The 17,142-nt window shown below is 42.5% G+C and overlaps 1 protein-coding gene across 1 annotated transcript in view; it reads left to right on the plus strand.

Annotated features, from left to right (window-relative positions):
- The window catches only part of LOC122185341 (multiple epidermal growth factor-like domains protein 6), a 159,462-nt gene that overhangs the window by 103,459 nt on the left and 38,861 nt on the right, over window positions 1–17,142 (plus strand). The window contains exons 6-9 of the mRNA XM_042881036.1: window positions 1,841–1,963; window positions 10,727–10,849; window positions 13,949–14,071; window positions 16,162–16,299. Of these exons, the coding sequence (XP_042736970.1) occupies window positions 1,841–1,963; window positions 10,727–10,849; window positions 13,949–14,071; window positions 16,162–16,299 (507 nt within the window). The remainder of the gene's footprint in view (window positions 1–1,840; window positions 1,964–10,726; window positions 10,850–13,948; window positions 14,072–16,161; window positions 16,300–17,142) is intronic.

A 17,142-nucleotide genomic window follows, 5' to 3' on the forward strand; every position in this document is an offset into this window, starting at 1 on the left:
GAAATGTACATAGTATACAGTCCAATAAAAGAACAAATATAGCAGGAGGATTAAAAAGTGGCACACATTAGCAAATGGTCTGAATTTCAGTGCTACTCAGCACCAGGACTTCATTTTAGGTGAGTGAAATTCACATGTGAAATATTAAAATTTAACTTGATAAATATGTTTCCTTAGGACCAGGATGTCGTGCATTTCCAAATCATCTTTAAAACTTCCTTTTTCATTTAATTTTGATTAGATTTTCTAGAATGGAATAAACATAAAAGCGTAACAAATGTAAACCATCGAAGCCAAATGTAAAGCAGATACATTGACAGCAAAAATATGAAAGCCAGACCTCTATACTCCTTGAGTGCAATACCAGGGGGGAAGATCCCCTCCTTGTGCTCTCCTTTCCATGCTCCACTCTATTCCACATTCCTGGCTCTGCTACCATCCCCTGCCCTGGCAGCAGCAATTAGCAGATGGCCTCTCCTTGTAGCCACTCTTGTCTTTCTTTCCGTTCCACTCTCCTCATTCACAGCTGTTTGGACGAGTGAAGCCTTTCAGGTGGTTTCAGAATGTTGATCTAAAGGGATGTTAAATCAGTGTGAATCTTTAAAAGAAAAAAAGTCACAGTAGGGGATACAGATACAGAGTGCAGAGGGGAATTTAGGGAAGTTTGGGTTTAGCAACAAGAGGGAATCTTCAGCGGTCAGCATGACTTGGCTCCAGCATTGCCCCTGGGTGAGATGGAGGGATGTGAAGCTGCTGTCCCAGGGGGCTGTGAGGAAAGGACAGACCCAAGATAAGGATCTGCCAGGTCAGGGAATGGGTAACTGGCCCTTATTTCCAGTGATTTCTGTGTCAGTTTTTAAGGTAATGGTATCAACATGCCCATCAAATGCTGTTTACTGTAGTGTGGTGTTGCAGAAAATATACAGAAACTGCTTATGTGATACTTTTGTAAGTTCAGTCTTGTGAATTATTGCTGAACATTCAAGTGTTTACTTCAACTTTTGTTGCTCTTTTTTGTCCACCATTGTCTTCCTTCTCAGATCAAGTGTTACAGCAGCTTTCTCAAGTTGATTGTCCTGGTTTCAGTTGGGTTAATTATCTTTCTAGTAGCTGATGCAGTGCTGCAGAAGGCAGTACTGTTGGGAACACAGCAATATTTTACTTGTTGCTGAGCACAGATCCAAGGACATTTCAGCTTCTTGTGCTGCCCTGACAGTGAGGGGCTGGGAATCATAAGGAGATGGGAGATGGCACAGCCAGCATAGCTGACCTCCTTGGGCAAAGCCCAAGGGACAGGAGTCACAGCAAATGTGGCACAAAAAGCACTTCTGTGTAATGCCTATGCTCTCATTGATTGGGAGCACGAGCTCTGATCTTGCACGTCTCTTTGCCATGCCAGTTGTATGTGCTTGTATCCTCAAGAAGGCCTTCTATAGGATTAAGGACCTGATGCATGAAGAAATCTATTTTCAGCATAATTTTGCGGTAGCCAAATGTTTGACCAGGGATACCTTCATACCCAGACGTGTTTAAATTCTGTCTTATCTCCCTGAACTCTTCTCTTGCCCCTGAGGAAACATTGGTGTCACAGATCATTCTAATTAGCCAGCGCTTCAAAAGAAGAGACCACAGAGATGGTGCCTGTGGGCACTTTGAAAAACACCATCAAAATTTCAATTTTCTTTGCTCTGTTTACAGTGTGGCTGCAAAATAAACCATTAAAAAAAAAAAAAAAAGAAAACAGCATCACAGTTGGAGCATCGTGGTTGCATTATGTCCAAGCTGTATGCTTCTCCAGGAGAACTGAACTATGTCTCTGCCATCTCTCTTTCTCCTACAGATGTGGATGAGTGTGCAGAGGTGAATGGAGGCTGCCAGCAGGGCTGCATCAACACCCACGGCTCCTTCCACTGCCACTGTCAGACAGGATACAGGTTGCACTCCGATGGGCGCACGTGCTTGAGTGAGTACATGCTGCAAGGCAGGATATATGTTTATCTCCTATGTTCTTGTAAAAGTGCAAGGTTTTGTAGATTTGGGCTTTTCTGCTGCAAATACTTCCACTCTTTCTTGGTCTTTTTTTCCTGTTTTTCCTCAAGAAACACAAACAGCAAATAGCAAAGCTCTCTTGCATTGCTCTTGTTCTGATCAATCAGTCCCAGAATAGATCTTGTGTATTTGGTGACAAAGTCAAAATAAAGCGTTGGGGTTGCCACCCTAAAGTTGGCTTTAACTTGGCCCACAGTAAGTGAGATCTCCATTAGACTGAACGGGCTGTGGGTCCTGTGGGTTTCCCAGGTGGTTCCATGAGCAGAGGGGAACCATCAGCTCTGCTGAGAACTATGACAATAAAGGAGAATCTCTGACAGTATTTTCCAGTGAGTGGAGGACCCAGAGCAGAGGCTGAACTTGTGAATAATGAAGATACTTTTAGGAATGTGGTGCTATGGGCTGGTAGCTGGAAAGGGAGTGATAAAAAGCTAACAAAATACTGAAGTAGTGTCAAGTTTGCACACGGAGGTCTTTTCTGTTTTCAGGAACTGCTTAAAAAGAAACCTTTCTGATTGCCACTTCTCTTCAGTCTCTGCTGTACATTTAATTTTTTAATATTTTTTAGGTAAGGCAGTAACACAAATTTGTCTGCTTTTAATTTTAATCGTTAGGCAAAATGAGAAGTATGCATGGGGTGGGCTGAAAACTCTTTTCCAAGGCATGTCACAGGAATGTTTTCTTGTGCTAATCTTTTTAGCTCACACAGGAGGTTCTCATGAATATGAATGAAGATGAGAGTTTGGATGTTCTGCTCTTGCTGCAGGTTGATAATGTGGGTGCTATGGATTTGTGATAGCTCCTTGTTCCATCAGTAGTTCTGTCTCCTTTCATCCATTCCTGAATTTAAATCTGTCTTAAAGGTTTACATCACTCCTGTTTGTCAGAAATATGTCTTAATCTGCTGCAGTCATGTTTTAGTAGCTCTGTTACAAGTCATACTGAATTCCTCTTCCTTTGCTCAGTGAGCAAAACCCATGCTGTACTTCTCTATGGCACAAAAGACAAGAAATGAAAGTCAACAACCGAAGAAGTTGCAAAACAAACCAATTTGTTCACTTTATATCATACTGAAGATCTCTCCTCTTGATCGGAAGAATCCCATTCCAAGCATCAAGGAGTAGAAAGCAGTAGGAAGAGGGATTATATGGTCCTAGTGATGTAGAACAGTGGTCATTTCTGTGTTTGCTGAGAAGATAAGCAGTTCTGCCATTAGCAATAAATGTTTTGCTTCTTACATTGGACTCCGGGCCCTGAAGTGAGAGAGGCAGAGTTAATTCTGCATCTTGCTTAGAAAATCCTCGTATGTATATACATACTCTCATTGTATTGCATTTAAAATAGTATAAAAGTCAGGTTGTCAAGTTCTGCAAAAATAATGAAAATATTCTGTCACTTCAGCAGAAGTGAACGTAATTTGTTTGAATTTTGAAGCCTGATTTCAGGTAATTTGAGAAGAACAGTCAAGTGTAGTCAGACCACATCTGCAGAATCAATTCACTCACAGTTTTGTCATTGTTTCTGTACTGCAGTGAATTCCCTTGGTTGTGCTTAAATTCAACCAAATATGTCATTCATTATTTCTTGTATTATCACAGCAATAAATTTACTGATGCAGCCAGAACACAAAATGAACTCGTATTCAGGCTGCAGTAATAACATTTTTTTTCTTAATTTAAGGAACTTAGCATTTCAGATTTGTTGGGTTTACTGCATACAAAGACTTTCAGCATTTTGGTAATGAACTAGAATTAAAAATGTGGCCAAGTCGGAATCTTTTCTTCGCTCTCTCAGTTGGGTAGAGAGTGCGTGAGGAGGCACAAGGGTGTGAGAAATAAATTAATTTAAGGCAAAAGCAAGATGTCTCATATTTACATAGAAGCAGAAGTGTATGAATTACAAGAGAAGAGAGAAATTCATCTCTCTCCGATCGGATATGAGCAGGTCTGACACAAAAGTGAAAGACGGGATGTTTGAATTGCTTTGCTCTCTCTGAATTGTCTAATTTTCAGCACTGGTAGAGAGGGAATTTCATACTAAAAATGACTAATGTGGCTTAGGGGGAGAAGTGATAGAGAAGTGAACGATAAATACAAAAAGTAGAGATTGAGAGGATTAAATGAGTTTACCTTTATAACACCCATAGCCTTCTGTGGGCAATCTGTAGCTGTTTGCTCTTGGCACTGATCGTAAAGCTTAGTTTTATGTTTTCCTAGCTATGAACATTAACAGAAAGTGAGTTTTCATTTTGGGAATGTAAGCATTGAAAAGCAGTTATTAAAAATACTTAACACAACGTTCAACTCAATATCTCAGAAATTATCAAAGAGCAACAGAAATAAATCCTGAGAGGAAAGACAGAAGGAAGTTGCTATCATGGTAATGGATGTACACAATACCGAGCAGGGAATATTGAGTTCCATTTCAGCTATTTAGACAGGAAACGAAAATAAACGGATATAATAAACTCTCATGTGCTGGAGCACAAGACAGATGCTAGCTGACGAGGACAGGGAGAAGCATTTCATATAAAACCATTTTATAGCCCAGGGATTTGGGCATGAACAGCTCATGCTGCCCAGGTGCAGGTGGGGATGGGGCTGGCATGGCCTGCTGCTCCAGATTCTACATTTTGAGCACTCATCTGATCAAGAGGTAAATGGAGCAGTGCACGTCTCCTTCAACCTAGTGCAGCTGAGCAGAACGTCTAACATTTGCAGCAGGGCTCATAATAGCAAGAGTATCTGTTCGAAGAATACATTAGAGGATGTAACAGCCTCTCAATCACACAAAGAATAAAAAGGGTCTGCGTTCTGGAAACGAGCTGTTTATTGGAGGTTATTATCTCCGCTACAGAAATTAGAAACAAGGATCCCTTTAGACAGGATTTCAGATGCACCCAGCTTACATTTCTATTTTGCTCATTCTTTCCATTTTTGGAAATCCTACGTTTCAGGGAGCAGTGTGCCAAAATGACTTGAGGGAAGCAGATTTTGGTACCTCAATGTCTTGGAATTCTCCCATACGTAGGAAAGGGGATCTCTCTTCTTCTAAGATATTCAGCCCACATTTGAGGACTTGGAAACCTGGTAAAGGCTGCTTTATTGTGAGGTTGCATGGGAGACTACTCAAGTTCTTTGCAGCAAGTCCAGTCCTCCTACTGCATCATCGTGGTGTGTTTGGGACCCATCTGTCCCTGGGGCACCACCAGCATGACCCTCAAAGAGATCTGAAGAAATCCGTTTGTCATTTCTCCTTTTCTCATGAGAAACTTATGCTTATTCTCCAAGGCAGGTAACTTCTGAAGTGGGTTACTATCCTCAGAAGTAAACAGCATCCAAGAGCAAAATTCTTTCTTGTTGAATATTTTGATGATCTCCGATACTTTGTGTTATGCCACAGTATGCCACATCTTTTACAACGCTCCTTTTCTCCATTAGCATTTTGTCCCACAAAATTTTGCTCAGTACTGAATTCATTTTTGGTTATATGTGCCAGGCTGAGCATTCACTACCAATTAGGCAATTAAAATAACCAAAGGTAACAGAGTCCATTTCTTCTGTTTGGTTGTCAGTGCCTTGACTATGCTAATGTCACGAATTTAACTTCATTAAAGTTTAACCAGCTGGTGTCTGGGAAGCAGAGATTCAAACAGAAAACATATTTATTGCAGCACTGGGCTGTGCTTTTGGATTGATGTAAATTCATTGTTTTCACTGGAATTTATTCTTGTTTGAACTCCAAGAAGAAAAAGCAGAACACAGGCTTTGGAGCCCAATTCATCTCTGGTGCCAGCTGTTATCTTTGATGTCTGCCTTGTGTAGGAAAGCTGTTGGGATGCAGTTTTGTGGAGGCTTTCACACACTGTGACTCTTAATAGGGGAAGTAACGAAGAAGGTATCTCTACAAATCTATAACCTTTGTTTTACCACACAAGTAGAAGTACAGTATGTCTGGTTACGTTCTTGTCGTAATCTGAGTTGGTGAAAAACATAGGCAGAAGGAGGCTGCGTGCTCTGACTCCATCGTTACTATCAATCTTCCAGCAAGGGTTCCATGCTCAGGGTTTCATATATTTTTTAGCATTATTTTAGGCAATAGCATGTTGAGAAATGTATATTATAGGTCAAAGCTTGGCTTTTCTGCCATGCAGAAACTAATTGTCTGCTAATGGATAGCATAGGGTGAAATGCCTCCTACAGCTGCTTTTGTAGCTAACATTTTCTGAATATCTACGAGAGATAACTGAATTTATACTAATATTAGTAACGGAAATGTCAGAGCTCTTTGCTGGCATCAGTGGGTCCAGAGTTTGATGCCTTCCGTGGAGGACAAAATAGCCTTTCCAGCCACTGATGGAGAGCATAATACATCCCTGCTGTTAGTATGGATAGATGCAGCCCTGCACACGCTCACACGTACGTGTGTGCAGCACAGTAACGGGTTCAGAGGACCGATCTTATTTTTATATGCAGTGTGCGGATAGGTGTGGGTGTGTGCTAAAGTGTTTTGGCAGGAAGAGAAATGTTTCTCCAGAGGCTGGGGGGTCTATGCTGAACAGAAAGAATATTAATTTGCCTGGGTGAAAGGAGAGGTATCTTCAGAGATGCTCAAGTCCACCTCAGTCCCTGTTGTTTATTCCATGTGTCTGTGCTACGGTCCTTCAGAGCCTGAAATGGGCGATGCCAGGGGGGCTGTTCTGTTTCCCCCTCCTTCCCCTGACAGACCCTTGGGCCCTTTGCTGCCATCAGATCAAAGAGTGGCTGCACTTCAATCATTTCTTCCTCTATTCACTGCCTTTGGCCAACATTGCGATGCCAGGCAGCCCTGTGTGTGCCAATGGAGTGACGCAGGGGCTGGGATAGGTGCTGCAGTGAAAGCTTGGTGAGGATGTAGGAAGCACAGGACCGTGTGCATTCATCCCATTTCGTATAATCGATGGTAAAAAGATTAATGTAGTTGAGGTGTGAAGTTTGCCTTCTTTCACAGTCACAGAGCTTTTGCCCTCATGGACTCCTGGCCACTCGTTGCACTCTGGCAGCAATGGCATAAGTGAGGAACACGGTCACGTTTTAATCCCAACATTCATTACTCATCAAGTTGTGTATAGAGTTGGCTTCTCAATTTTCTACTACATGATGTCTTTTCTTTATCTGATTTTGGCTTATCTCGCTCCTAATCACAGCCTGATTCATTCCTCCCCTTCAGGCTACAGAGCACTTGCAAGCAGAATAGTAATGCTACCTTTGAGTTTGATTGTTGCCTTTTTTTTTTTTCAGCAAATCCATCGTTTTTTAAATCAAACCTCCCCCTGCACCACGACAATCTCACACACATGGCACCCTTGGATGTGCCAGTGAAATATGGGTCCAAACTCGTGGATTTATTGTGCTAAAATTCCCATCACAAAACTGTTTCCATATGGCTCTGCTTCTCCTCAGGGCTTTTCTACGCTGTGTACAAAGTGTGAGTAAATCCTGCCGTCAGCTCCCATGGCATGCAGAGCTCTTGGCCTCAGGGTCTGGCCTGCGTGAGCTTCACCACCGGAATTCCTGAGCAATGGCTGTGTCTGTGGGTCAGATCTGAGCTGGAGCCTGTTGTTAAACTGCATGCAAGGTGATGGAAATTGAAATGGAGAAGCATAGCCTTTCCAGGAGAGCGGCTGTGGGCATAGGAAGGAAGATTTGTCTTGCAAGAGGAGCTTAGCTGGCAAAATGAAGGCTGAGTGGGATGCTTTTCTCCCATAAATGCCTTAAAGAGTAAAAACTTAGGGGAGAAAAGTGCTAGTTAAGCTGATGGACAAGGTTTTTGCAGAACAAATGAGAATAAAGTGGCTGTGAGTGCATTGGGTTGGCATTTAGGGCTGTCATCCCAGGGCTGACGCTGCAGCCAGGATCCTGAGAGGCAGCAGGGTGAAGCCTTCCCCACAGAGGCAGGGCAATGGGATGGAGTTGTGAAGAATCAGAGTGATGAGGTTGAAGCACCACGTGTGTGTGGATGGGATCTGTGGTAACACTGGTACTTCTGTGAAGGCACAGGGCTGTATGAGATCTCTGCTAGAGTGAGTTCTACACTGGGCTATCCAGGAGTGATGAGAATTTTCTCCTGTGTAAGGTCACAGTTGCCACGAGCAAGCAAACTGTGACAAGACCCAATTCTCTTTCTTTTGCTGTTGTAGAGTGCACAACCAGTAGGATTGTAGAACTAGACCTTGTCCTTTGCAGCCTGCAGTGAAGGTCTGGAAGGGTTCCCAGCACAATACAACACATGCTTTCCCAAGAGCATTGTTGCTGCCTCAAATCAGTGCCTTGGTGTGGCTTTTTCAGGTTGCCCAAGGAGGTTGTGGATGCCCCATCTCTGCAGGCATTCAAGGCCAGGCTGGATGTGGCTCTGGGCAGCCTGGTCTGCTGGTTGGTGACCTGCACACAGCAGGGGGTTGGAACTGGATGAGCATTGTGGTCCTTTTCAACCCAGGCCATTTTATGATTCTATGGTACGATTCTGTGTCTCAGGACAGCCTGGGAACAGATCAGTTCTGGGATTGTTTGGGGTTTTCTTGGTCTTTGTTTTTTGAACACGGCATTTAACAGCTTGGAATAGAGTTTCATAGGATGTAGTCTGTTACCCAATAATGTTAACAAGTCAGACAATATGAGACAAATGCTTAGAAGAAAGAACATTAATGAGATGTTTCTAGCTTTTCCTGAAACCTGCCCATGACAGCAAGAAACAGATATGTCAGAATGAAACAAAAGCAAGTAAAGCAAGTCAATCTGTAGTTGCTTTATGTTCTGAAAATCTCTTTCCTTTACGAATTTTTATCTTGTCTAGGGACTTCCAAGGCTGCTATTTTTTATTCAAATTACTACATTTTACTACCACGTACCCTATAATTTGTTGTTTGCTTGTAGTCATGTCACAGATTATTACAAGTCTTGTTCTCTGCTGTAATCATTCTCAAATTAAAGCTTTAGATGCTCTGAAAACCTTTATAATATGTAGGTTTAACAGATGCTGTGTGATAGTGATTTCACTTAATTTATCCAAATAATAATAATAACAAAGAATCAACAAATAATATTTCGTATCAGTCAGAGAAAGAGTTCTTGCTTGCAGCTAAATCCTTTGTAGACAGGCAGCTGTTTAACTGCAGAGCCAAGCTGTCAGCCTTGAAAGTGTCACATAAGATGAAGTGCTGCTGTCCCTTGAAAACCTATTTGCAACCTATCGTGCTGAAAGTCCAACAGAAAAATTCAGTTCTAAATCCTTAACTGTGATATTATTTTATGCTATCTTGTCAAATTCTCAGCCTGCACACTCGAGTGGCTGTGTTCTTGGGATGTCAGGAGGTGAAATGAGGAAATTTGAAGGTGTTCTGGGGCAGTGTCCTCTGTTGCCAACAGTGACATAAAATAGCACTGGCTACGTAGGTTAAAAAAGCAAAACTTGGAGGATGTGGGGAAAAAAAAATGCACCGCCATATTTAATGCACCACCACTGCAAAATAAAGGTCTTGTTCTCCCAGCACCTTCTTCATAGCTAAACATATATGTGTGTGGGTAGCCAATGGAGCAAAGTCTGGAAGAAAACACCTTCAACTGATGCTGGCTTTCTTTCCTAGTTCCCCTCTAGAAGTTACTCTGAATAGAACTTGATATGAAGGAGAAGTGAAGGAGAAGTCAGGCTGGAGGCAAGTGTGGAGCATTGGTCCAGTGTTTCGAATCAGTCAGTAATTAGTAAGAAGCTAAAACTATGTTACAGCATGAATTGTAAGGAAATAGCCTTGAGTTTTAAATGGTTTAGAATGCTGAAGGACTCATTTTTCAAAAACATCTCACAAATTTGCCTGCATGCTGTTATTCACCAGCGTGTCAATGTAACTGAACTCCAACTGGAACACCAGCTCTGTGCAAAATATCAGATTTTAGTATGAAGACTCTGGCTCTTAACCCAAATCATGCTGTCCAAGCAGTCCCAGTAGGCCAGTTTGTGTATGGACAAAGTCTTTGTGCAAACACATCAGTTTGCTTCCAGCAACCATGCACTTCAGAAATAAACACATTAACCACAGTGAAGTTTTTGAGGTAGAGACTTCTGCAGGCACTTTATAAATGTATTTTTAAGTACTCATCACTTAGAACTGCTTATCCTTGAAACTGCATGTTATTGCTGAATAAGAGTGAAAAACCTTGGTGAATAACATTAATGCCACGTGTTGTTAAATTGAAGGAGGTCTTCTGGTGCTCTTCAGCAAGTATTTTCTTTGGAGACTTCTACATATACATTATTCTTTGGCAAACTTCATGTTAAGTGTGCTTATGGGTTCAAACACTGGTGTACTAATTGCTATTGTTTAGAACAACTCTTGAAATTTACTCAGTTATGGTGAAATAAGGATAAAAGCTACTCTCCCCGTCCTGCTTACAAAGAGGAATACAACCACAATTTCCCTCATTTTATAGTGCTGCTGATCTATGGAAAACGCTGTCCAGGATCAGAGAAAATAGCAGACAGAAAAACAACGGATTTAACCATACCTCAACTTGTGTCAGATGTTTTCTCAGTCCAATCTTTCACAGTATCGTAATCTCAGCAGTGGTTGCAGCGATGGCAGGTAAGACTGTTCTCAGGCACAGGCGTGACCTTTAAGCTGACAGTGTGCTCTAATTGGTTTCAGTGATAGACCCCTGCACAAGTGGGAATGGAGGATGCTCACACATCTGTCAAAATGAGAGAGGATCTGCCAAATGCGAGTGTCACCCAGGGCATTATCTTTCTACAGACAAGAAGTCCTGCTTAGGTAAGAAACTGTGGACTCTATTAGAAGGAAAGTATTGTTCGGTGTTCTGGCTTATTGGGCTTTGAATTAAAAAGTTCTATTTAATTAAGTTCTTTAGAAAGTGAGTGGTGAGGTGCTGGAACAGCTGCTGCCCAGAGAGGCTGCGGATGCCCCATCCTAGAGGTGTTCAAAGCTAGGTTGGATGGAGCCCTGGGCAGCCTGGTCTGGTATCAGATGGGGAGGTTGGTGGCCCTGCATGCAGCAGGAGGGTTGGAGATTCGTGATCCTTGAGGTCCCTTCCGGCCCTGGACATTCTGTGATTCTGTGTAAAAGAAATATGTTGGAAAAATATGTACATGTTTTATTGAAGCAGCATTTCTCTTTGTGATACGTGCATCAGCCAGTAGTCATGGAGGGGCACCTTCATGATGGCAATTATTCCATGATCTCTTCAATCACTGTTTCTAGCAGTGGGATTTCACAGTGCTGTAGTGTTATTCCTGTAGTGTCCCTTTAAAATAATGCCCCAGATACAGCGCCTGAGAAATTGGTTCAGGTAACACTTTGAACCAGGTCACCGAAAACCTATTTAGAATTCAAAGCGCTTTTTAGCTGGAGAACTGTTTCCATATTCATAAAGAAAGTACTGTGAAGAAAGAAATCACGAAGTCTACTTTTTCCAAAGAGAAGAGCTTAAAAAGTTGAATTCCGAAGTCCTGCATTTAGGCTGGGATTTTCAAAGGGATCTGAAGCATTTATGACCTGAAATGTGTGGAAATTAGTAACCAGAATTGCTGCTTTTCTCTTCAATATGGTGCTTGGAAGCAAGAATTTGTCAGTTTAATGAAGCACAGAGCACCCGTGGACTTCATGATGTGCAGGTTTCTAACAGCCTTGTCAGGATCAGGGCACGCATTCAGTCACATTAATTTTAAACTCCTCTTTTTGAACACTTGGCCAAGATTGTACCAATACTGGACTCGTGTTATCTCTGTGGGTCTCTGTACAGGATGCTGATTGCATACAAAGTATTTTACTCAGCTGCCTGTAAACCCTTCCTTAGGGAGCACAGCGCACCTTGATGATCCCAGTCCTGTTGGGATGACTCATGTGTAAGGTTACTGAAAAAGCATTTTCAACACCAAAAAGTAGTTTCAAGTAGTGTAGCCTCTATGGTGACGATTAATTAGTGAAACAGCAGTGAGTTTGATAATGGGGTCAACATATTCCTCATTTTATCTTGAATAAACGTTGACAGTTCTGTTAATTTATGTATAAAATGAAGCACTAGATAACTAGCAATGTTACATACTGGAACAAATTTTCTTTCTGACCTCATGGCAACAGTCATGAGTTATTAGGCATCATTTCCTAACATGAATATACATATATATATGTTTCTCTTAGAAACTATTCCATGTTTTTTGCCAAATTCAAGCTGGTATCTGACTCTGTAAAATGAGCTAGAAGGAAATCAGGGCAGGGAGGTGTCATGCTTTAGCTATTAGCTGTGTTTACCAGATATGAAGAAATGAGTACGCCATGGTGGCTGTGGGATGGCTCTCCAGTTTTTGCTTTCTTTTTTGAAAAGTATAATAAGAGAAAAGAACTTTTCCAGCAACTGCCAACATTTTTCTACTTGCAAATTGACATTTTATGACAAAATAAGGAGAAATAATCCATTTTATTCTAAACAGCAGCTACACACATGGCCACTTCAGAGCAGCTGTCATTCATCCTGCAATCTCCATGGGTCAGTGTATGGTGTTTGCGTTGCCTGGGGTCTCTTTCTGCAAGTAGGCTGATTGCATTCGTAAAGCTTCTTGTGTTCAAGTGCAGGAGTCTGTGAGCATAGGTCTGATTACAGCACATATGGAGTGGAGCTGTTAGAAAGCTGTTTTCTGGAGTAAAGAGCAAGGAGCTGCATGCCTGGCAGCAGCTCCTGGACATGAGGTGCTCTGTCCCTGGATCGTTGCAGGGTATAATCTGCATTATGCAAGTGCAGTGTCAGAACCAAAGCAGGAGCAGGAGGTGGGTAGGCGTGTGCTGTGTCTGCGTGCAGGCTGGGGGTGTGCAGCTGTGCTACATGGCAGCACTATCTAGTACAAATAAAGTTCCCTTCCCTTCCACTGAGACTTTAGGAAGATATATGCCTTTAGTGGCATGTAACTCCCTGCATACAGCTCCTTGCCTTTTCTATTTTCTCCTCTGTGGAGAGGGGATTCCTCTCTGCAGAAGGAACTTCAGGATTTGTGGATGTGACAGAGAGGATCTGTCTCCATTGTACTTGCTGCCATTTAATCCAAATCATTTAACACTCAGGAAATAAATATTTCTTGTTCCACTACTTTGAATGTAATGGCTGTGAGGACCTACTGCTAATTTTAGGGTAGAAGGAGTTAGGACTTTTGTCTGCGTTCTTCACATGGCTTCTGTTACCATTGCTCTTGTTAGAGGAAATACAGAGAAGTTATGTTGGTTGCTCCAAAAGTAATGCCTTCTATTTGTTACCATGGAAACTACAGCAGATACAAAGAGCACAATTACACTGTTTAATAGAGCAAATTCTCAGCTACAACGCACTGTTTTTTGACATAGTCAGCACTGTGATGAGCTGATTGAGGTGCTTCTCATTGCACAGTGTGACAGCTGTGCACGGCCATCTGGATCATGTTGTCACTGCTGAAACACAACGTCCACTGCCTCAGTTTGCTCACATTCACCATTTGGTCTCCATAAATGTTCAACAAACATCGATGAATGTCAATGAGTGCCATACTCTGAGTGGAACATACCATCACCATCTGCTTCTGACATCATGAGCCAACATAATAAAATAGGAGGCATTACTTTCAGGGCAACCCTCACACATTGGCTGATACAGTAAATATGATGTCTGATGTAAAAATTCGTGGTGAGGGGCTCAAGGTCAGCACTGAGTAGAAAAAAACTATTATTTTGGAGAATAATGCTGTGAGTTCAGTGTTCCTGGATCCGTCAGATGCTGTCATTTGTGGACTCACATCAAGATGCTCTTTCCACTGGACGTTTGGAAACGCAGCCACGTGATCATAAGGCAATATTTTTGTTAGTGTCTTTGCCTTTCTCTCTGCTTCCTAGACATTGACGAGTGTGCAGAAGGGAAAGCCAGGTGTGCTCATCGCTGTGTGAACACGCTGGGATCCTTCACCTGTGCCTGTAATCCCGGCTTCGAGCTGGGGGCTGATGGGAAGCAGTGCTACCGTAAGTGACAGCTTTACAGCTCTGCCTTTCAGGTTGCCTTATCTGCCAACTGCTATGCTTCATTTTTAATTCAGTTGGATTAACACTCCCAGCAAAATAAGTATATGCAAAAACTCAAGCTTAATATTATTTTCTTCATCTTCTGCTATTGCCGTTTTTGCAGGTTGATACCTTCTTAAGCCTCTGTTCACTGACCTTAATTACTGCATTTCAAAGAGCAAATCTCCCTGTTGGTTTATCTTCAGAGCCTGGTGAATTCTATTCCAGCACCACCAAAATATTGCTGTTCTATGAAATGTATTCATTTCTGCCCTACCTCTCCCCATTTTCTTACATGCCTAGTCTGATGCGGAAGAAAACCAACATGACATTCTGCTCTTGTCTTCATCTGCATAGGTTTACTCATGTTTCTGCAGAGATTACTGACACTGTTAAGTAGATGCTTAAAAAGGGGAAATAAAACAAGATTTAGAATGAAAAAAAAATACATTGGAACAGCTAAAATTTCCCAAGCTAAAGTAAGTGAGCCCTGTTTTCTTCCCTGTGCGCACAGCAGGGTTTCCTAAGCTGCAATGCCGTCCTTGAGCGGGGGATTGGCGTGTTGGGAGGCGATCCCTGCACTGTCCTTAAGGGTAAGATTAGGTTAATAAAAGAGATGGTGTGGGAGAGTTGGTGTTATTATGGACATAACATAAGCTCACTGAAATGCAGACAAAAGCATGACCTGTTTTAGCAGAGCTGGGCAGTGATCATTCAGTCCAATATTACAGTGCAGGAACTTTCAGCAGGATTTCTTTAGGAAAATGCATGGTGTGCCAGAGAGTGAATGTGTACTTCAAGAATCTGTGTGTAAGAAATATTTAATAAGGATGAAAATTGCTTCGAAACTATCAATGTACATGGAAAGCAATATAATAATGTACAATATATCATATTTTTACCTCAGTGTTCAGCAGGTCTCTGTGAATGGGGATTCTCTGTGCCTTATGCACAAAGCTATGGAGCAAGCAATATCAACACAAACATTCTGCATATTTTTGTGATCAGGATTATCACAGTGTTTGAGCAATTCACAGTCTTTGTTTATTCTATCATTTCCCCAGCAGCATAGGGAAATCCGTGTTTTACTAATGAACAACTAAGACAAAGTAAATGGCAAAGATAATGCATAAAGGCTGGGTTTGTAAATCCCAACTTAGCATACTGGACAGCAGCCTAGATTTCTTTTCCCTGATGCAAACAATCACACAGTGGATTAGATGTAGCCTTCCATATATCTTCCTCAAATTGATGTCCTCTTCCAGGTAAGCTGAAAGGAAAAATGGAGTAGGATCAGTGCCACCAATGGAGATGTATCTATGAGGTGCAAAAGAGGGGAAATGCCATCCATCTGTGCCAGCTCTACCACATGCTGCTCTGAGCAACGTTTCTGGCTGTACAATGGCTCCTTTAGGGGCGTTGTTTCTCAGCCCCCCTGCACAGCATGGAAAATTCCTCTGTAGATTGCCTTCTAAGGCAGCAATAGGGTTAATTGAAGAGAATTAGGCTTTATAATCGAGCTTCTTCCTAAAGAAATCATTTCATGAAGTAGCTGGATAGGAAAGAGATGGATAGATGTTCCTCTTCCTATATGAAGGTTTCCACTGAACCTGACCAAAATGTCTGTGCCCAGGCAAGTGTGGGAGAGTGGGGAGATCTGTCAGGGTGAAGGGGACTGATGTCAGCATCGTGTTGTCTCCCCATTGAAGGGTCAAAGCCTGTAGGTTGTTGGCTAGATATCGGCCTCAGCAGTGGAACTCTGTGATGAAAACATACTGAATTTGTGCTTGGAAATCAACTGAAAGCAGCTTTTTGGAAAGCACAGACACGCTTGGTAGAGCTGACTCACTTGGTCTATTCGAATGCTTCCATTCCTCTGGGACAAGGGCAGAGCGTGCTGCCTATCTGCATAGTTCAGTGGCTCAGGGCTGTGATGTTTCTGCATGCAGGTGTGAGCTGGCTTTCTCTTCCTTGCCAGCATTTTGCTTGTTCTCCAGTGCCTCTCCACTTGTGCTCATTTTTACCATCCCTTTTATTTGTTTCTCCACAAGGCATTGAAATGGAGATAGTGGACAGCTGCCAGAAGGACAACGGTGGGTGCTCCCACGGCTGCGAGCACACGGCAACAGGGCCACGCTGCTCCTGCCACGGTGGCTATGTGCTCAGCTCAGATGGCAAGGCATGCACAGGTAACCCAGGGTACAATTCATGCTGTCAAGACCATGTCTGCATGCAGCCCAAGCAACACATTGCTGAGGCTTTGTTTTGTTTTCCTTCCCTCTCTAGCCATTTTGGGATGGGAGCATTACGACTGCATTGGGTTACAGCTGCATTAAGTTAGCTGTTTTTCAGCAGTGCTGCACGTGCAGACTCTGCTTTGTGCTGTGGAAGTTATTCTGTTTCCGTGCTTAGTGGTGAGCTGTGTGAAGTGTCACTTAGGAAGTGGAAGCCATAGAATTACAGTTGTTTTTGCTTCAAAAAGAGCTTAAAAATTCCTTCATGTTTTATATGTTTTTATGACAGGATTGTTTTTCTTTACAGCTTTTGCTACGCTATCTCGTTCTATTATCACTATGCCATTAAAATTTCAAGGAATAGACAAGAAGAGAGAGGGAAAAAAAGGAGCAGGCATTGTGGAAAAGAACAGTTAGATGGAAAGAGAGAGGCAAGGAGTGGGAGCTCTGGGGACAGCATGGACAAAGGTCCTCAAAGGAGAAAAGAGCAAGGAGGATGGATGGGCAGGGCAGGAGGAAAGCACAGCTCTGTAAGGGTGGCTGATGCTGGGGCACAAAAAATGAGAATATAAAGGAAGGAGAGAGGAAGGCAGACATGGATCCTGAGCCAATGAGTTGGGCTGAGAAGGTTCCTTCAGCCACATTCCTGTGCTGAGGAGGAGGCAGTGACTTGCTAATGGAGATGTCAATGTGAGAACTACCCTGCTGGCCACAGCCAGGGAGGGAGAGCAGAGGTCAAGGGCTTGGCAAGGCCAAGGTAGTGCAAAGCTGCTCTTAACAGCAAAAATTTCCTTCTTT

This window comes from Lagopus leucura, unplaced genomic scaffold, assembly GCF_019238085.1.
Source record: "Lagopus leucura isolate 7727_CA_CO unplaced genomic scaffold, USGS_WTPT01 Super-Scaffold_100029, whole genome shotgun sequence".
In the NCBI taxonomy this organism is placed as follows: domain Eukaryota; kingdom Metazoa; phylum Chordata; class Aves; order Galliformes; family Phasianidae; genus Lagopus; species Lagopus leucura.